Source organism: Rhinolophus ferrumequinum, chromosome X (genome assembly GCF_004115265.2).
Source record: "Rhinolophus ferrumequinum isolate MPI-CBG mRhiFer1 chromosome X, mRhiFer1_v1.p, whole genome shotgun sequence".
In the NCBI taxonomy this organism is placed as follows: domain Eukaryota; kingdom Metazoa; phylum Chordata; class Mammalia; order Chiroptera; family Rhinolophidae; genus Rhinolophus; species Rhinolophus ferrumequinum.
The window spans coordinates 117268606-117290415 of NC_046284.1; the positions used below are offsets into that span (position 1 = coordinate 117268606).

At 40.2% G+C, this 21810-nt stretch overlaps 1 protein-coding gene across 7 annotated transcripts in view; it reads right to left on the minus strand.

The window, feature by feature from the left end:
• FRMPD4 (FERM and PDZ domain containing 4) overlaps nt 1-21810 on the minus strand; it is a 746993-nt gene that overhangs the window by 35542 nt on the left and 689641 nt on the right. For all 7 annotated transcript variants that reach the window (XM_033107952.1, XM_033107961.1, XM_033107980.1 and 4 more), the window contains 2 exons: nt 9332-9377; nt 1630-1734 (listed from right to left, as the gene is read on the minus strand). In XM_033107952.1, coding sequence (XP_032963843.1) covers nt 1630-1734; nt 9332-9377 — 151 coding nt within the window. The remainder of the gene's footprint in view (nt 1-1629; nt 1735-9331; nt 9378-21810) is intronic.

Consider the following 21810-nt stretch of genomic DNA (forward strand, 5'->3'; position numbering starts at 1 on the left):
TGCTAATGTCCTATAGTTCGTCCCTGAGAATTCAATCTCTAAGTATTTCCGTAACAGGCTCTGTGCCTTTCCCTTCCGATTTCTTTCAATGAATTTTCTTCCCTCTCCTTTCTATTCCCATGGACTTCACACATGACTTTCCTGCCACCCAGAATGACTCAGGTGATCAAGAGCAGGCTGGAAGTGAAGACGGTCACAAAGGGTGAGGGGCAGACACCTGACTGAACGTCCCTGTCACGCAAAGGCGAGCTATCCTCACACACCACATACCTCCAATGAGCCCTGTTCAATCTCGGTACAAAGTGAAACTGCCACAGCAGCTTCTAGAGTCAAATTCTCTCTAAAGATGCATAAACTGATGGCCCAATCTCATGCTGGGAAGCTTGAGAAAAGATGAGGCACGTTTCACACGACCTCTGTGATACAGTGATCCTTCTGTGACTGGACCCTTCCAGCCTTAAGCTGGGACAGTCTTCTTCTGAAATGACAATGTATGGTAAACTGCATCCAGAATGACAGGGACCCACTGAGATGAGCAGAACAGACCACAGTGTGAAGGGAAGCAGAGCGGATAGAGTGAGAGATGGCTGTTGGGAGGACAAAGCCACAGCTAAAACACTCACAGGGCAGCACATGACAGCCCCAGGCCTCCTCCCACAAGCACAGGTTTGATAGATTGGCCAGCTAATCCCTTGGGTACCGGGTGGGAAGACAGGTCAGCAAGTTTGGGCTACAAGACAGTTGGACCATGAGTGCTTTACCCGGGATGTGCAGTCCTACATCTTCAAATTCAGATCTAGGACCACGCTCAGGGAAGAGTTTGTGACCTACAATGAGCATGGCATGGATGAGATTTTACCCTTGTGAGTTTATTTAAATAATACGAACAACAAAACCTTAACAAAAAAAGCTGACATTTCACACGTCCAAACAATATTAGTGTCCTAGATGATAGCTTTCTAAAAACTAAAAACACTGTGTGACATTCTTTTGGGAAAAAAATGAAATTAAATCATCCTATTAATGTTTATATTACTATTCACTTTGAAGATCAATCATTTGCCTGAGCAATCATGATTTCTATCAAGACCTGCTGATGGAAATCTGGGTGGTATTTCTTTACTTGTGGTTGCCTGTAGGAAAGCTTTCCATCATTTGAACTTCTTTCTACTTTGATTAGTTGAAAGAATGGAGATATTTTATTTTGGTAAGGAAAAGAATTAGTGGAAACACAATACCTTTCTCAAAATACAGAAAGGGCTGTCACGGAAGAACACTTAGTTGGCAGAATGGGAAGAAACTGGTGGAAGTTTCAAAGAGCCATATTTTACTCAAAAGGAGGCCATGACAGTGACCTCAAATCAAACGAACTCCCTTGCAAAATAGTGAGGTCTCTAACAGTGGAAGCATTCAAGGAAATACTGGACTATTATGGATTCTGGAAATGTCAGCGGGACTACATCAGGCACAACCTGCTGCTGTTTGCTCAAGTCGTTTACAATCCTGAGATTCGACACTCCTGTGAAATCCAACAACCAGCTTCACACTGATCATTCCAGCAGGGGTACTGGTTTTGCTCAATGTCTCAGTGGCTATCTCTGCATCACAGGCAGGTGACTATCAACTCACCGACACCTGGCCGTTGATGATGACCTCTTCGGAGAAGCGCACTTTCACTGGATTGGACTTTAATCTGGCCTTTTTTGCAGCACTAATAAATGCTGATTTGGGAGACTGAAAAAAAGAAAACATTTTCTCTGGTTATTGGTAACATAATGCACACCTTGTAACAGTTGTTTTTGATCTCTATCCTCCCAGATAAGCAATATGTTGGAGTGTCTGGTACATGCCCAATTCAAGGATGAAATACAGATCACGGATGCATTCAAAACCCTGTCATGCTCTTAAAGTAGTTTTATTTAGTCACCAGACCAGAACTACAGACAGCATGTTCCATGTTCTCACATTTCCCAGGACCTTTTTAAATGATGGCTGTCAGAGTACCTAAACCCTGATTTTAAGACAGAGCTTTGTGTACTACGTGGAAGGTGAGGTGGTGGCCAAATCTAATGTTGGGTTTATGATGAGTTGATCACCAATCATCTATTTTAAAAGGTGGAGAAGAGCTACTAGTAGTTCTAAAATGATTGATAATCCCATTGTTATTCACATTAAGGGCGTGTAGGTGTGTGAGCAGGTAAGTACACGCACGCACGTGCACACCTTATATACCGGAAACTTGAGTTGCAAGCCCTTGATGGTCACCTGTGAACCTGTCATCTTGCTGGGCAGGGTACAGAGGAAGCCTTGACTTACAACTGAAAGATGACCTTATATTCTACCTTTTGTTATGGGTTCTTTGTTGGAAAGACGGCTAAGTGACTCACTTCTTCTTCGTCAGAAATTGAAAATGCAATGGGAAATCCTGCTTAGAAGGGTACTGTGAGCCTTTGCTGCATGATCTTTGTAAATTTACCTCATCTGAGAATCATCCTTGTTGCGTGATTTTAATGAAGCCTGAGGGGAAGGGAACTCACATCTAGGAGGTTTCTGCACCATTTGTTTGTTTTAAAAGAGAATAGCATTCTCTATTGAACATAATATGGACATAAATATTTAGTTTGAATCACATAATTGCTATTTTATAGATTAGAATGGTCAAATATTGGAAATTGCGCATGGTTCGACCTAATGTTTGTCACACTATACAGACCTCAGAGATTGAGGCTGTTGTGTAAAGAATTCTAGTAATTGACTCTAAAATCAACAGAGGCTCAACCTTCTGTGTATTGCATTAATCTCAAGGTACAAAAGCCAATTAGGGTGTCCCATACTTTGACTTTCAAGTAAAACGAAAAAGAAAAGGATTCTCATCTTTGTCAAATACAAGTATACCTGAGACCAATTAAAAGACAATACGATCGAATGGATAAGTAAAATGCGGTCTATTCACGCAATAGAACATTATTCAGTGATAAAAGGAATGAAGTACTGACATACCACAACACGGGGAAACCTCAAAAACATTATGTGAAGTGAAAGAAATCAGACACAACAGGCCACATATTACATGACTTGATTCCATAGTATATGAAAGATCCAGGATAAGCAAAGTGATAGAGACAGAAAGTAGACGAGTGGTTGCCAGGGGCTGGGGGGAGGGGAGGGTGGGGAGTGACTGTTAATGGGAAGAGGGTTTCCTTCGGGAGTAAAGACAAAGTTGTGGAGCTAGACAGTGGCAACAGTTGCACAAGAGTTTGAATGTACTTAATGCCCCAGAATTGTACATTTTAAAATGGTTAAAATGGCAGATCTATGTTATGTGCAGATAATAAATAATAAAATAGTTTTTACTATCATAATACAAAACAGTAAAATAAAACTGTTGGAAAAAACATGATAAAACATGTGTGGGTCTATTCCTGGGGGGAGTTTTGCTTTGATCCTGGGGGAATCCTGTTATTTTGAAAGTTCCCCTCCATACCCACCCCAGTGTCAGAAGACTGGATGGATGGATGATGGTTCGGCCTCTAGAGCGTTAATTTCTCCACTTATGCAAGATGCTTTAAGAGAATGACTGCCTTTTAAAAAACCAAACAAAACCGAAAATAAAAACCACAAAAAACCCTTCTGAATGGCTGCTCCTCAAAAAGAACAGCTTTGAACATGTTCAACGTGACTTTAAAAGTCCTATTGTAGAGCTGAAGTGATATGACAGTGGTGTTTTCATTGGTATCTTGGTAATTATAGGCCAAGTTTAATAATGATTAACGAACAAATCATATAGGAGTGAGTTCATTTGCTTGTGATGTGCCATTTTTTAGCTGAAGGGAAAACATTATTCTCCCTTAATGATTTTAAGCAAGTGATATTTACATTGGCACAATGAGTTTAGCACAAGTGAAGCGGCTGTAATAAAGCTACCCTGAACAGACACTACTAATTAGATGAGATGTCAGAATGCAGTAACACCCCACTTCTCCAGCATTGTTTGGGAGTGAAGGATTTCACACGTGTTCAATGTGCCAGATACTGAATTTTTAATGTAATGTTTCACCATATTTTTCTAAAATGTTCTACATAATTCTTTGCCTCAATAAAAAAGTATATTTAACAGAACTTAGCTTTTTATGCATATCATTTGATGTGTATAATCTTAGAATGCAGTGATGTTCCCATGAAAGCAGATAGGGTTATTGACCCTTAAAGCAAGTGGCCCCATAGAGCAGAACTTGCCAAGCTGGGGATGCTTCTCTCTTCTCTCTGTAGCTATAGCATGCCCACCTCTTGCAGCCCCATTCCCATATTTATTCGCCATGCCCTAATGACAAACCTCATAATCTAGGAAAACAAGAAAGCAAACTAGATAGCCGAGGTAGTTAAGTAATTAACTTAGTAGTTATTTTATACACATTTTGAAGTCAACAGACTTGGAATAAAAGTCTAACTAAGAATCCATATGGGTGCATTTTTCTTATTCTGGATTTATGACTATTTCATATCACTGACATATATTTTAAAAGCTGCTTTTGATAATAAAAGCATAAGCTCTTCAACTCTGAAGGTTACTGAATTAAAATCAACAAAGTAATGGCTTATTCCAGTGGCTGGAGTTACTTGTGGTACATGGCGAATGTAAACCAGTCATGACTGCAGTTTTAACTCAGGTCTCTCTTTGCGGCTCAAAAAATATACAATGTGCACCACTCAAAACTCTGATGAATTAATTCTTAGCAACCTGCAGACCTGTAGGTGTTGTTCACAAGCACTTTATATCCTGTGGTGGAAATGACAAGTAATTACCATTTAGAATAATCAGATTCTCCTGCTGTTAATTAATTTTGAGTTTAGAAGCCCTCTAATCAACCCCTGCACCTCTTTCCAAATTTGCTGCTGCTAAGGTGGCCACGATAAATGTGTGGCATGCTCGTGATGCTTTTAGATACTCTTAGAAGTCACTAGAACATTGTCTGAAAAAAAACTACATAAACAAGATTAATTTCTGAAACTGAAGTGTAAGGTCTTGAACTTGCAATCCCTGTAGCTCTACAGAACTACTTATACAGCAGGCACTGAGTAAATGTTTGGTGAAGACTAACTAGCCCATGGTTACCACTGGATAACTTATTTGGAGTCCCTTCAAAGCAGACCCTAAGACAAGGATTCACAAGCAGGTAGCTGATTTGGGAGGTGCTCCCAGGAAGCACAGGTAGGTACATTGGGGAAAGGAGACAGGGAAGGGGAATAAGCCAATAAAACACTCATTTTTAGGCACCGCTGTAAGCAACTAGAGCTTAACCTGGCTGGGAACCTTGGGAAACAAGGCAGACCACAGGCCTCAGTTATACTGACTGAGGAGACAGGGAGCTGGTGTATTTATCCATGAGCTCCTGTGAATCAGCGATGGCTGCTCTTCCGGGAGTGATCATTCCTCAGCACTTCCGGCCTGCTCCATGGGCTCCTGTCCTCAGTAGGAAATAGGGCTGATATGCTGGGCATGACACATACTAAGGGGATATGGTCCCAGTTCTGATAGCATCTGCTACACTGGGACTTCCGTGAGGAGTGGAGCCTCCCTCAGGTGTGTGGAACACACTGGAAGGTAGGCAGGAAGTGAGAGGCAGGCAAGCAGGTCCCTCAGCTCTTTGGCCTAGAAGAAACCCAAGAGAATGTGAATCATGGACACCAGAACTGAAAGTGACTTAGCAAGTCCCACTGAGTTGGGATTATGTGAGGGGAGGTTATAGAGACTCCTTAAACACTCTCTGTCTTGGGTAAGATCGAACTGGGAAGTTCTGGAAGTTCTGGACTTGGGGACTGTGGAAAGGAAAGAAGAAAAGAGCTAGCCAAGAAAGTTCTGTAATAAAAAATAGTAACAGTACAAGGAAAGAAGGTAGTATGTCAGAACCAAACAAAAAAAATTCATGAGTAACTCAGAAATTCACCTTCTAAAATTTCATACTGAGGAAAAACTACTAAATACAGATAAAGATTTATATACAAAGGTGTTCTTTGCAGAATGATTTATAATAGCAAAACATTAAAGACATTATGAAGAGCTCAATGATAGGGAGTTTACTAGGTAAATCTTGGTTCAATGTAATGTTTATATACAATTTTTGATGATATGGGAAAATGCTTGATATGCTAACAGAAAGGAGCAGAATAACACTGTCCATACAATATGATCTCAACTACTGACAATGCATAGAACAAGACTGGAAGGAAATAGGCCAAAATGTTTACAATGGTTGTCTCTGAGGAAAAGATTTACCAATACATATTTTTCTGCTACTGTGTCTCCTTCTACAGTTCCACAATTTTTTTTCCTAAGAAATAAAGTAAAAATGGTGGAGAGAGAGCGTGCCCTCCATATTACTTAAATTATAAGGCAGCAACCTGTTAAGAATTATTTCTTATCAAAGAATTTTGGGGATCCTAAGATCTTCTCCCAGGCTCCCTTGACCTGGGCCTCATTGGAGATTGATTTCCGTGACTGGGTCCTGTTGGGGTGCCCTGAGCCCTGGTGAAGTGTGGCAAGAAGGTGGAAACGTTGGCTCTCTGTCTTGAGTGGACCCTATTATGCAGAAGAAATACAACATAAAGAATGTTGGCCAGCAAGTTGCAAAGAAATTAAAATGCTAATTTTTATTGTCTGTAATAAAAGTAAAAATTATGGACTTTCTTTTGGTCTGGTGGGTCACCTGTTTCTGTATGTCCATCCTGATTGCCCAGAGAATGTTTTGCAAATAAATAAAACCCAATTAAAACAATATTTTTTTAAGAAAAGCAATTTGCTTATAGGAAAATCCAACCACAGAAATATAAATAAAAAATTGCAATTTCCTTTTCTCCTACCTGCTTTCCTGTTTACATTTAATGTATCTACCTGAGTAACTTTGGGGTTTCCACTCCTTTATTTCAACTCCTACAATACAGAGGAGGAAAGAGCCACTTTGGGCTACACCAGTAAGGGAAGATTTTAGGTGGGACAGTAGTTCCCAAGTGGGGGTGATTTTGCTCCCCAGGGAATATTTGGCCATGTCTGGAGACATTTTTGTTATCACAACTCGGGGAAAGGTACTACTGGCGCCTAGTGGGTAGAGACCAGGGGGGCTTCTAAACATCCTACCAAGTGCACAGGACAGCCTCACCACAGAGAATGTTCCATCCCTAATGTCAACACTGCCAACTGAGAAACTCTAAGGTAGCATTTCGAATTTGTGCTGAGACTTGAAAGGTGAGAAAGATTTAATTAGTCTGAGGAGGTGGTGGGGTGGGATATGTGGTGGGCATTTCAGGAAGGAGGGCTGGTCAAAGGAAAGGCAAAGATGAGAATTGATCTATAGGTACCGGGAGGGGGAGAGTGACTGAGCAGCAGAAGTGCAGTTATTGGCCATAAGAACATGCAACACATGCTCCTAGTAAATGTTGTAGCTTCATGTTGACTTTCAATACAGCACAACAGCAAGAGCCACCTGAACACCTAGAAAATTCCAGATTTTCTGTTAAAAGGATGCTCTAGGACTCATCAATAGTAATGAGTATTCATATGAAAAAACAAAGTTACACAGACTCAAATGGCAAAAAGAGCAATCAAAGCCATACGACACAACCCTTAACTTAAATGCAAAACTCCCCCCTCTCATTCTCTAAGCTTACTGCATGGGACAAAATGTCACCCCATGTTGCAAAAATAAGCTGGTTTGGAGTCAAATGGTCTGATCTTGCATTGCTACTAGATTATCAAGTGGGGGAGAGGATTCAGGAAAGGTAAAGTTCCCCCAGGAATTTATAATTGGTCCATTATTATAGACATTTACACTGGCTTTACCAAAGCGAACTTGTTCATTGCAAAGAAAGGAAGCCTGGAGAGATCTGAAGTAAGTGTGACTGACATTTTGGTTAACAGAAACAATCTGAAAATAGACCAGCTCTACTTTCTATGGAAGGAATCATGGAATCAGGAGATGGTGGAGAAAGGAGGCTCTTCGATGTGATCTAACCTCCTCATTCAGATAAGAAAACCAGAGTTCTGAGCAGGTATGGGACTCACCCGTTCTACTATTGGGAACTAGATCTCAAATCCTGGTTCTCTTACATCCTGCCATTTCCTTAGTTTACAAATCCAAGTGTGTGTGTGTGTGTGTGTGTGTGTGTGTGTGTGTCAAAGAGATGGGACTAACAGTAACAGTCAATATTAAACTGAGGTTTTAATATATGTTATTCATCCTGCATGGCATAATTTGTTGTCTTGGTTAGCTCTATTTGTGCTCTTAGAATCTTGAATACATGTGATTTTTCCTGCCTAAAATGCCTAGCTCATAGTGCTTAGGAGGAAAATTCTAGGACGGGGAGATGAAGAGTTTGGTCAGAAGACAGAGATTGGCTAATACCAGAGCCTTTTAATTGATGTAGAAACACTCCAACTCTATGGGGAAGAAAATAGAAGTGTCACGAGGTAGGAATCTCTGCCACTCCGTGAGGAGGCCACACATGTACCGACAGTAAAAGTTGAGGGGAAAATCAGAAGGAATTAGCCTCTGCATTTTTCAGTTCAGCTGACAATGTATGAAATTCACAAGCAACAGCAACTCTATAGATATGGCAAGTAAACTAGTGGTTGCTGGACTGAGGTGAGAAGGAGGATTCATTGTAAATGGGAATGAGGGATCTTATTGGGGCGATGGAGGTGTTTTCAAACCCGATTGTGCTGATGTCTGTGTACCTTAGTAAATTTTATAAAGATCGCTGAATTATACATTTAAAATGGACAAATTTTATGATATGTGAATTATACCATGATTAAAGTTGTTTTAAAAAAAAATCATGGGAACTGAAGACAGTGTAATTTTAATCACTCCTATTCTCCTGACCAAAGCTGCTGAATAAAATTTCAATGGCCATATTTCCTCTAATATCCACCTTTAAAGCAGGTCTCACTGAAATATCCAGTTCTCTATCAAATTATTTAGGTGGGGATAAGAAAGACAATCATGCTTCAACTTCCTACAGTTAGATATTCCCACTAGATTTATGATTCTGAAGCTGGAAACTACAAGAAAGTCTTGAGTTTTGTGTCATTTCCAGATGTGAGAGTCACATAGGACTGAATAGCTGATTTTCAAGATATTGAGGAAATGCGTTACTTTCCTTTCTCTCTCCCATGATCGGGAAGTATGAAATACAAATAATCAAGATTTCTGACGCGTATTGTGAATGCATGCTATTTTTCTCTGCTGTTACTCATCATCATGGTTTTGCTGGAATGGGAGAAGGGGACAAGAAGCCTGAGATCATACGATGGCACTTCTACTCACAGGACACTTACAGGGTAAGGCTGAATGACAGTCAGGAGTATCGATTCTTTGCAGCTTCTGTAAGAGAGAAAAACAAACATATTTATGAAAGGCACAGAGCCCAAACTCGGTGAGTGTTCTTTAGAAATGAAATATGTGATGCGTTGGCGAATGTTCCTTGGACTCAGAGGGCAAAGAATGAAGCGGCTCAGAAGTGGGCTTTCAGACCGCAGAGCAAACCTGAATCAAGTGTTCACCCAGTGGAACAAACAGGCCAATTGAAAGCTTCCCACGCAGTGTATGTTGGGTGATATTATCTGCGAAGCCGAATGGCAGGGCCTTAAAATAAAACTTGCCGAGAGAAGATTGGCTTTAGAAGCACTGACTCAGTCTCTACACTTTTCGCTGCTCTCAAAATTGATTCTCCCCTTCTGATATGCCTTTAGCTTCTTAAAAATTTCTGTGTAATTTTCTGTAAGGGGGATAGATTTTTTTTTTAAAGATTCTATCAATTCGGTGAATGTCATTATCTTCTCAGAAACAGCATCATGAAATAAAATGTCACTGTAGGTTTTTATGTAAAAACAGCTTCCCAGCAAACATCATTTCCCATGCTGTGTGGCTTCCTGAGTTCGCGGTAATAATACCTAGGACCTTGGGCCAATAAATATTTCAGACAGGCACTCACTGCGAAATATTGTTCACAATAGGGAACACTTTGTAGCTAAAAGCAGAACAATGTAATATAATGGTTTATTTAATTTCCCCCAAGTAACCCAAACCTTTCAAATAACTCAAACCCTTGGGGAAAAATCATATTATGGGTTATAATAGTTTTTCTTCCTTCCTTCCTTTGTTCCTTTTTTATCATGAGTAGGAGAAAGGTCAGTTGCCACTTTGAGGAGAAGCTGACTTTTCCTACTTTAGGTTGTAATTAATTCCCTGCTCTTGTGATTTATTGCTCAAACGAATAAAGTGGAAGGGATCTGTTGCAGGGTTGTTCCCTTGCAGAAGCCACGACAAATTGCGTTTCCAGCACTAGCTGCTGTGTGGTCTGGCCCACTCATGCCCGGCTGGGTTGGACACGTTCTACTGACTTGCCACAGCCGCGGTGGGTGTGGGCCCTGAGGGAAGGACTGGGGGTGGGGGTGGGGTAGGTGGTGGAGAAATCAGTGGACCAGGGAAAGGAAGACTAGAACTCAAGGAACTTGAGAAAGACTCAGAATACTGAGGATGACACTGATGGTGAGGAGAGCAGGGTACCGTTGACAGTGACCCATCTGCTCCCATGAGTTCCCAGTTGCCAAGCACTGGCAGAGAGCCCCAGTAACTGGAGTAGACAGCCAGTATTCCCATTAGACGGGGTAATAGAGCAACAGTGTAATCAAAGGAGAATTCGGTGGATAAGATGCACGATCACGCATGGCTGGTGAACATGTCAGCACGTGTAGCTACACGTGAAACAGTGTGAAATATGTAACACCATTCACTCAGGCTCAAAACACTTGTACGCAAAACAGCAACAATATAATTGGAATAATGCAATGAAAAAATGACAGGATACACACTAAACATATGGTTTTCTCTTGGGGGAGATAGAAGTGGATGTGAACATAAATAAATAAAACCAGAGAGGGGCCTTGCATGGGTCTACGAAGATAATAATTTTATACCAGGAATTTATGAGTTTGATCAATTCAACTCTGTAGCTGTGATTAAAAGGATAAATTCATAACTTGAAGGAAGATGAAATTTGGGGTAGTCATATGTCAGCAAACTTATAAACTGCTTAAGGGGAGGCAGCTCTGGGAGATCTCTAAAGTAATCCCGAATTCTCTCACCAAGACAATGGAGAAACAGTCTCCCAACTCTCTGGGCCTGTCCCACTGTACCAAACGACCTCTCCCTGGGTGGGTTTCACACAGCCCCTGGGCTCCCACTATTTCTGGGGCAGATCTCTCCATAAGAGGAACAAATACAGGGTACAGCCCTGTTGGCTGAGGACCCCATGAGTGTAGTAGCATGGTAGTGAGCCTGTTTGTCCTGCCTGGCCTCTTCTGCCCAAGTCTGCTCCCAGAGCCCTCTGTCACAGGCAATGGGCCCTCTGACCTCATCCTCCGGCACAGCTGATTGGACTCCAGTGCTGGAATGAACCAATCAGATTTCTTCTCTTCCTTAGACTCAGAACTAATAGACACAGTCAAAGAGAGTTGGGGGCCAAGTCACATACATGGCTGACTAGGAGTAAAGGGGACAGATGCTGGTGGTCCCCAGGAATGGTTCCCACCATTCCAGAGGGCCGGTTGATCACCATTCTGCTAGAAATAAACTAACTGATGTAAAATATCTCAGTATGATATCTATCAGCAGTTCTGGGATGGGGTTTCATTGGCTTTCTCTCATCTATAAGTACTTAGTTATCACCTGCCAGCCAAGAAGAATATAGTCCGGAGTGCTTTGGGTTGCTTAGGATGCCTAACTCACTCGCAGGAGGAAAAAAGATCGAAGCCATACGTATTCACATGTGACACGGTGCTAAGGCGACTGAGGCAGATTCAGCTGAGGCCTCATGCTCACACAGGCCAATCACCCCTACATGCCAAAGCAGGGTGCTGCAGGACTTTCAAAGGAGGTATTAAACACCAAAGTTTGAGGCCCTTAACCCATTATTCACCTCAGGGTCTGATGCATGACTTAATTAAAAAAAAAAAAAAGGCAATAGGGAGAGGCTGGTGGAAGCAACACATGCCTAAAGAATAGAAACTACATTTGTAAAATTACTGCCCTTCCCCTGAGGCAGGCCCAAAGCATGCAATTCCCAGGGACAATATGTGGAAGATGCAGTAGAGGTAGTGCCCTGCGGTCACTGAATGAGGGCATCTTGCTCAACTGAGCTTCTTCCAGGGGCAAGAGGGTCTTCGTAGAAAGACGTGGAAGCTCAGGGGTGTTAGACGTACCCAGCCGTTGGATTCTGTGTGACTCAGTGGAGCTGCAGTGGGAGCCACCAAACAGAGAAATCTTCCAGGAACCCACAAAAGTGTCCGCAAGGGAAAGAGTCAATCTTCATTATCTTCCATAGATAATGGAAACCAATGCTGGATTACACTGGTGCTACCAAGGGAGAAATCTCCTGTTTTATTACCTCACTGTCCTAGCTCCATTTCAATGTGGAAGGAGCCAAAGCTAAAGAAGAGTGCTGGGGGATGCCCCTTAACCAAATGCAGGCCTAGCTGGAAATAGGGGCAAGGGAGAAATTTTGTGGAGTTGGGAGTTTCGACTATCACATGACAACTGAATGTTTTAATTACAGATTCAAATTATTGTGATTACAAGTGTACAAGTGACTGGGGAATTGTCCTGAACCTGCTCAATACATTTATGGGGTGTGCCTGAGATTTTATTGCAGGCTATGGAAGAAGTGGCCCTGGAGAGCTGTTACGAACAGGTAACAGTTGCTTTATGATTCTACCTTCTGAGACTTACTTGCTATTGCTACACTCATCCCCAATTTCTCTTCACTTAAAGACTCACTTGAATAGATTATATTCTTTGAGTCAAAACAATCCTTGACTATGACAGTGAGTGCTTAAACCCTTAAGAAGAAATAATGAAAAGACAAACATAAAAATGAGGGGTATGAGGTGAGCAGCAGAACCGATGGGCCCACAAGGCTATGGGGAATATGCTAATTTTCTCTAGAGCAATGCTCAATGCCACCATATTTATTTGTTCACTTCTGGAAAGGGAATCAGATATTCACAGCTCCAGTGCAGTCTGTTAGGAGTAGATAAGCCCCTGGAGAAGAACTCCTATCTTTAGATGCTAAGAAAATAAGTATAGACACTGTACTAGCTTCCTATTGCTGCTATAATAAGTTACTACAAACTTAGTGGCTTAAAACAATGCAAATTTATTATCTTACAAGTCTGGAGGTAAAAAAATTGAAATGGGCCTCACTAAGCTACAATCAAGGTGTCAGCAGAGCTGCATTCATTCTGGAACCATTTCCAGCTTCTAGAGACTTCCTGTATTTCTTGGTTCATGGCCCCTTCCTCCATCTTCAAAACCAGCAATGAAGCATCTTCCAATTTCTCCCCAACTACTCTGCCTTCCTCTTTCACTTATAAGGACCCTTGTAGATTACACTGGGTCCACCTGGACAATCTGGGATAATCACCCCATCCTTAATTGAATCACATCTACACAGTCACAGGCTCTGGAGATTAGAACGTAGACATCTTCGCAGGAATCATTATTCTGCCCTACCACCGATACCAGCTTTATTAGTTAACTAGGGCTACATAACAAATTACCACAAAATACATACATTTTTTTATCTCATAGTTTCTATGAGTTAGCAACATGAGCATGGCTTAACTTGGTCATCTTTTTCAAATTCTGTCATGAGATTGCAACTGAAGTGCTGCCAGGGCTGAAGTCTCATCTGAAAGCTCAGTTCAGAAGGCTCTACTTCCCAGCTCACTTCTATGGTTTTTGGCAGGATTAAATTGCTTTTTGGGCTGTTTAACCAACGGCCTTATTTCCTTGCTGCAGTTGGCTAGAGGTTACCCTTAGTTCCTTGTCACATGGGCCTCCCGAACATGGCACCTTGCTTTATCAAAACTAGCAAAAGAGAGAGTCTGTTAGCAAGATGGAAGTTACAATCCTATAATCCTATAACATAATCACAGAAGTGATATCCCATCACCTTTGCCATATTCTAATTGGTTCAAAGCGAGTCACAGGTTCCACACATGCTAAAAGAGAGGGTAATATACATAGCTATGAATATCAGGAGGCAAGATCATTGGGGACCATCTTAAATTCTGCCTACCACACTAACAAAGAGAGATTCATAACCAAGTAAACTATAAATACCTCAAGTAGTTTCCAGCCATGAATTCATTGCATGCAGAATTTTTTTTTTTTTTTTTTTTGGTCAAGAGTATCAGGAAGAAGCGTTGCTCAGTATACCTTGTTAATTTGAAAGCAGTTTTCAAAATATGTCTGCTATTTTTGTGGAATTTAAAGTCTTTGTGTCTACAGTAATTCCCTGTAAATTGCCTGAAATATAAATTAGATTGATTTTAATTTTACCATTTAATGAATAAATGAAGTTATTTGAATTTAAATAAAATATTTCAATGTCATTTATCATCTGGACTGGGGACATGCTTTTCTTCTGTTTTCTCTCCCCTATAATTATTTGATTATAACCTGCTAGGCAAGAAGAATTAACTTCATAATGTTTCATATCCCTTAGAATTCCTAGCCCTAATATCCTAGAAAGAAAAAAGATCTAAGCTATTTTAGAATAGCCTCACCAGAAAGATTACAATCAAGAATAGAAGGTGCCCCACTCAAGTAATCAGGTTGAAGTTCTAAAACAACTAGAAATTTTTAAAAAATCCAGTTAGAAGCATATTTAGAGAAGCACTATTTCCTAATAAATTCCAAGTGAATTTTCTACTTTTGAGAATTATTTCAAATTGCAGTGGCAGTATTTTTTAAATGGTTGAGTTTGTTAAAAAATAATCATTTTCATCCCTGAATCACAGTGCTGACATGCAGAGGAAAATATAGTCTAACATACCCTAAGTTATCCATATCAATTTGCCTTTAATTCCTCTCTCTTCATTTCTTTACCAGAAGTCTTTCCTCATCCTTTTTGGATGGAAAGTCCCTTGAAACATGTTTGGGGCACCCAGCATCAGTGGCTGCAAGTCATGCTTTTGTATCACATCCCATTTTTTAGTTTCATTGGATGAGATTCTGTTGCAACAAGGAAAGCAATGCGAGGAAGAAGCGCAGACTCTAAGTAGCCTGTCAGTATTAAAAGCCCTTTCAACTATGAAGCTGAAGCTCGTGTTCTCTTTTTCTTAGAGCAGCATAGCATGGCACCTTTCTTTACCTGACTTTCCCACTTTATATTTACATGATTTTAATATTGCAATATATAATAATATGGGCATGTGCTATTGTATATTTCCCTTTTAGACCAACTAAACAGATCCTTTGATCAACTCAGAGACTGATATAAATTTGATATGAAGAGCAGTGAGATTTCCTCAGAGATTTGGAAGACAAAACAAAACAAAAACAAAACAGCTAAAATATATAGGAAGGCATTTTATGTCAAAATTCGAGTCTTGCTTTTAAAAAAAAAGTCCAACCAAGTGAACTATGAAATTTTAAATTTCAAACTTGAAAGTAAGGAATCAATCTATGAAGGCTGAAGGGCTAGGCTTTTAAAAGGAAACATAAAGAGGTAATTTAGGGCAGTCTATGAAGGGATTTTGTAAACTGTAAAATGCCATTCTAACGTAACTCAACAACTTGATGCGTGGTATTTTTGTTTGGAAAGCCTGGTGGTAAGGCACAGGGAAGGGGTATTTGGACTCTCACTTCTAAGGTAAACACATGCACACATAAGATTCTTTTTTCTTACACTTCTGAGTTCTCCAAAGAGATTAGAAAAGCATTCTTTTCTGTAAGCTAGTGCATCTCAGCCATTAAACTCTCTGCTACCGTTGATGGAAATAAGAACCAATTAACAGAATTTCTCCAATGACACTGTGCTCAGAAGAGTCTTTTTGCAATCTTATGGTATTATGAAGTCATGGGGATGTCTTCTATTTTCTCTTCCTATCTGAAACTTGAGATGTGAAAAGAACATTAAGATTTTTGTGATTGATAACCAGCAATAACATAGAGTCAGCCTAGTCAATTGCTGGAGGAGCTGGAGGAAATAATGTTGTCCTTCATTTTCAGAAATGTTGCCACAGGATTGCTTGGAATGGAGGTTTAATGCTTCATTTAGTTGACCTTCCCAACACTCTGAATATAGACTGTAATTAGCCACTGTATCAATTCCTAACAGGTACTGAAGCCATTAGCTGGAGAGAATAGAGATAGCTAGCAAATGACCAAGCATTCAAACAAGGTCAATACATTAAGGCTGTGATCTGTCACGGACTTTATGAAACACTAACACTCTACCCCTTGCTACCGAACCTTGCTTTTACTTTGATAACTGCCAAGAAGAGGGCTAGGATTATTTGTCATTTCTCAGTTAAGTTCAGGAGATGCTGAGGAAGAAAATGGGCATAATGAAGCCACCATAGTCATCAGGGCAACAAAGATAAAGGAGATACATCCAAGATTTCATCTGTCCAGTAGCACTGACTTAACTTTTACCAACTCTACAGACAATGTCTCTCCCACTACCATTTTACCCTTGACTGAGGGATTTACTTCTGAGCAAAAAAAGACCGCCATTTTGTCAGCCAAAGAAAATGAAGAGAATTTAACGAAAGATCCTTATTGAGCAATACATTAAAGAATTCACCCTTAAAAACTGGATGATTGTACTATTCGTCTCTTCCCATCTGTGATACAGAAGCTCCAGAGATGGCCCTCAATGAATCACACCTTTTGGTATTCACACCTTTGTGTAGTCTCCTCCCCTTGAATCTGGACTAGTTTTGTGAATTACTTTTGATAAATAGAATATTGTGGAAGTGACATTACATGACTTCCAGACCTTAGAAGAATCCTAGAAGCCTTGCAGTGTCCACATGGGTATCTTGGAATGTTCACTCTGAGAAAAGCCAGCTACCATGGAAGAAGTCCAATAAGCCTGCGACCACCATGTTGTGAGGAAGCTAACCACGTGGAGAAGTAGTGTGGAGAGAGGGAGACTTGTCTGGCCAGCCGAAGCTGTGTCAGCTAAGTCCAAGCAACAACATATGAGTGAAGAAGCCATCTTGGATGTCCAACCCAAACAAGCCTTCATATGGCTCCAGATCCAGCTGTCATTTAGCTGCAGACAGATGAGAGACAGCAGTGAGAACCATCTGGATTATCCCAGTTAACCCACAGAATCACGAGAGATAAGAAATTATTTTATTAAGCCATTACATTTGTTGGACAGCAACAACAAAAAATGGAACGTCATCTGTCCATAAAAAGTTGAAAACTATGCTTTTAAAAAACTGGTAATCAAAGGAGTCAAATGGTTTTGAAATTGAACATATCTACCTTATCAAGCAAGGGGAAGTGTCTAATCTGATGACTCCCCAGAATACTGTAATGGAGACCCACCCTTAAAAACAAAACCATCTGTCATACAAACATATGAGGAAGTGTGAAAAACAATGCTCTAACTGCTGAAAGTAGGCTTAGCACAATTGTAACACTAATTATGGACTTTTGGTGATTAAGTTGAGAGGAAAATAACTAATAAACTTTAAGGGAGAGGAAAAGACCCAATTAGGGTCTTAGACTAAAAATGCTTCACTACAAAGAATTGAAGGCACAATTGGCAGTACATTGTGAGATATGTATTTGACCTTGCAGAGAAAGGATTAAAGTACATTGAAATTTTAGGTTTAGAATTAAAGAGCTTACCTATAACCAATCACCTGAATATAAACCTAGGGAGAAGCCAGATTTCTTTGCAAAGTCTAATTCACATTTTACTGAGTGTATTTAAGTCTTAGGCTGTGCTCTTCTTTGTGAAGAATATTAGGCTATTAGGTTAAAATACATATAAATGATGCAGTGATTATCAAAATTAAGATTTTAATATAATTGTCTCATTTCAAGCCCTTTATTTTAATGTGGTTTTTAAACCTTTGCAGTAAAATTTCAGGTTAGGGACTCTGAATTTGGAAACTGCTGCTAAGAGTTTTATTTGCATATGGTATTTGTTTTTGATTTGACCTAATTTTTTTGTCCCTTTAATTCATTTTGTGCTGAATGGATACTGTCTTTGGCCTTTGAACTGCTTACCTTTAACTAGTGGATGAAACTGGTACTTATATTTAAGATTTATAAAGCGTAGCAGCATCTCTTGAGAAAAAAATTGAATTATTTTATATACATGTACAATGCTAAATAGCTCTCACTTCATCCATTCTTTCAATAAGTATTCATTAAGTATCTAGCAGGTTCCTGGAATTTGGGATCCATCAGTGATTCTCAATGGGGAATAATTTTGCCCCACAGGGGGAATTTGGCAATGTCTGGAGACATTTATGGCTGTCACAACAAGTGTGGAGCTACTGGCATGTAGTGGGTACAGGGCAGGGACACTGCTAAGCATCCTGTGGTGCACAGGCCGGCCCTCCCAAAACCAAGAATTTTCAGCTCAAAGTGTCAGTAGTGCAGAGATTGAGAAATCCTGGGCTGTATAGGATATACTCCCAAGGATAACCACTCTCCAGACTTCTAACACCATAGAATAGGCTGACCCTGTTTGGAACATTATATTAATACAATCACATAGTATAAACTATTTGTCTTTCTTCTTTTACTCAGCAGTGTGTTTGCGATTCATCCAAATTGTCATGTGCCTTTATGTGAATGTACCACAATTTCTTTATCCATTTTACCATCGATGGACATTTGAGTGATTTTCAATTTGGGGCTGGAAAGAATAGTATTGCTATTAATATTCTTGTATATGTCTTTTGGTGACTATATGCATGCATTTGTGTTTGGTATATACTTAGGAGTGGAACTGCTAGGTCATAGGGTATTCATGTATTCAAGCAGAGACCCCTTTTTTTTGGCTATATTATTCCTTCCTGATCTTGTGACATGTGTATCTCTTTAATTCTATGAACTCTAATAGCCTTCCTTCACCTTATTCTTTTACTCTTCTCAGTGTCTGACTGAGCTCATTCTATTCTGCCGGCTAATGGAACAAGTTGCAGTCCATCAATATATGTCATCTAAACACATATTCTTGAGTGCATGTGGAGATAAGAGCTGACTGAAAGACATCTTGTTGAATAAACCATCAATTTATGTCTCACAAAGGACAGGGTGGAAAAGAATATCTTAAAGTTACTTAAGAAGTGGTTACAGCTTTGTCAGTTGAGTGAGGGGTGCCAGAAAGTATAAGCATGCAACTTTCAACTCACCCAAACTAAACAGTATAAACTGTATCAAAACTATTGGAAGCCCCAAAGCCCTGGTGAGCAGTTGGTAATATTACAAGCTCATCATGATGAGTTTGGAAAGGACAGAGTTAATTCACATCATTCCATTCATTTCTGGCTGCTTTGACATGCTTCCCGTATGAAAACAGTCCTTTCATCCTATTTTTGCCTGTCTATATCTTCAAGGACGTGCTATTTGAATAGTTAAATAAAAAAATTTCCAAGAGCATTGTAGTTCGCTCAGAACATCCAAAGAAGTCTCTAGACCTCTGGCTATTTAAATTTAAATTCACTAAATGAAATAAAATTAAAAGCCATTTACTTTGTTGTGCCAGCCACATTTTAAGCACACAATCGCCACAAGTAATTGGACAATGTTGTTCTAGATGCTTATCTAGAGATATTTTCCCAAGAAACACCAAGACGATCCTCTTCTAAAATTGTAGCATGATCCCTATCTTATTCTAGAGGAGAAGGGCAGTTTGGCCAGCTGGATCTGACTGTTGGAAGGCACACAGACAGAAATGGAGTGCGGGGACAAGAAATCACACTGCATACACCTTGCAGCAGCCTATTCTCTTGAAAAAAATTTTTTTAATAGTTTATCCATAAAATAAGAAATACTGTATTTTTCTAAAATAATATGATGATTTCTAAAGATTTCATCTAATCTTGTTTCAATATTTCCCCAAATGTATTCCCCTGTGCCCAAGTACACATAAACCTGGGGAGAAAAACCTTTGAACAACAGCAAATATCACAAAATAAGTAGATTAATAGGTAATACGTGCTAAATTATTGCCCCATGCCAAACACCGTACTATAACATTACTTGTGTTGCATAATTTTAAGCCTCCCAATAACCCAGCCAAAAGGGTACCATCAGGTCCATTTTGGAGATGAGGAAACAGGTTCAGAGAGATCAATGAAATGGACCCAGGTCACCCAGTCAGTAACTGGCAGAACTAGAACATGGACCTGTGCTTTCTGATACCAAAGCCAGCATCTGTGTCCTTAATTAAGTTGTCCTGTAGAAATTCAGATATGAGTCTAGAAGCATAAAACCTCAAAGGCACCAGAGTGGCATTGTGGCAGCCCTGGTAATACTTCCGAGTGTGGCGAGCATTATCAGTACTTCAAAGGAGCTTGTTTCTCATATATATTTGGGGCGAATCACATCAACTCACTGGGTTTCACCTTTTCTATCTGGAAGAGCAGGGAGTGTGTATTAAATTAGTGGTTTTCAAACTGCTCCATGCAACCCTTCTGAGAGGGCGACACATGCCAGTGGGAAGAGCCCTGGATATGCCTGTGTCTTTTCATCCAGAAACCCTCCGCTGCTTTCTGCACTGGGATTGTGAGTTAGGTTTCTGTTGAAGAAAGGGCTCTACTGCTAAGAGCAGATAGGAAAACCATTGGGCAAAATAATTGCTACTGGTTCATCGAATTCCAATAGACTTTCGTCTGCAATTTTAAATTCCATTCTGAATTTCCATGAAGGTGTCCAGCCTCCTCTTTTAACTTAAACTTCTTTTCCGCAAAGAAAAGCAAAGATAACAAAGTTTTATTGGATTTGGTCGCTTTTCTATTCTTTACATTTTAAGAATGACAATAATATTGCCTGCTATTTTACACTGCAAATGTACAGCGTCTCAGTAATAATCACAACACCCTAGGAGATAGGTAATACTATTATTCCAATTTTACTGATAAGGAAACGAGGCTCAGAAAGGTTACAGCACTTTTAATAAAGTTGCATGGCTAGAAAGTGGCGGTGGTCACTTGCCTGACCCTAGACTTTGGTTTTAGCCAATGGAAGAGGTGCCGAGGTGACCGTGTACCAGACCAGTGCCTACTCTTGGAGAGGCCTTGCGTGTTCCCACTTGCCCACTCCTGCTCTGCATCGTTATGTGCGTATCACACCCTAGCCAGTGCCCTGGTCCAAAGAGGATGAGACACCTATGGAGTAGACATGAACTTACTCTGCAGCTCTCAGGCAAGCCCAGTCAAGGTCAGCCCAAAGAGGCACCCTAAAGTTTCCAGATGCATGAGAAACAAACGGTTATTCCCTGACACAAAAGGAAAAATGTTGTATGATTCCACTTACATGAAATATCCAACATAGGCAGATCCACACAAACAGAAAGTAGATTAGAGGTTACCAGGGGCTGGGGGGAGAAAGGAACGGAGGGTTTTTCTTAATGGGGACAGAGCTTCTGTTGGAGGTGATGAAAAAGTTTGGGAAGCAGGTAGTGGCAATGGCTGCACAACACTGTGAGTGTAATGGTTGTAATGCCTGTGACCTGTACACAAAAGTGGTTCAAATGGCAAATTTTATGTTATATATGTTTTACCACAATAATGAAAAAACGAAAGGCTGTTGTTATGAGCGACTGAAATTTTGTACTTATTTGTTCTGAAGTAACAGCTGACTGATACAGCCCCTATCTAATACCCTGTTCCCTGAAAATAAGACCTAGCCAGACAATCAGCTCTAATGCGTCTTTTGGAGCAAAAATTAATATAAGACCCAGTATTATATTACATTACATTATATTATATTA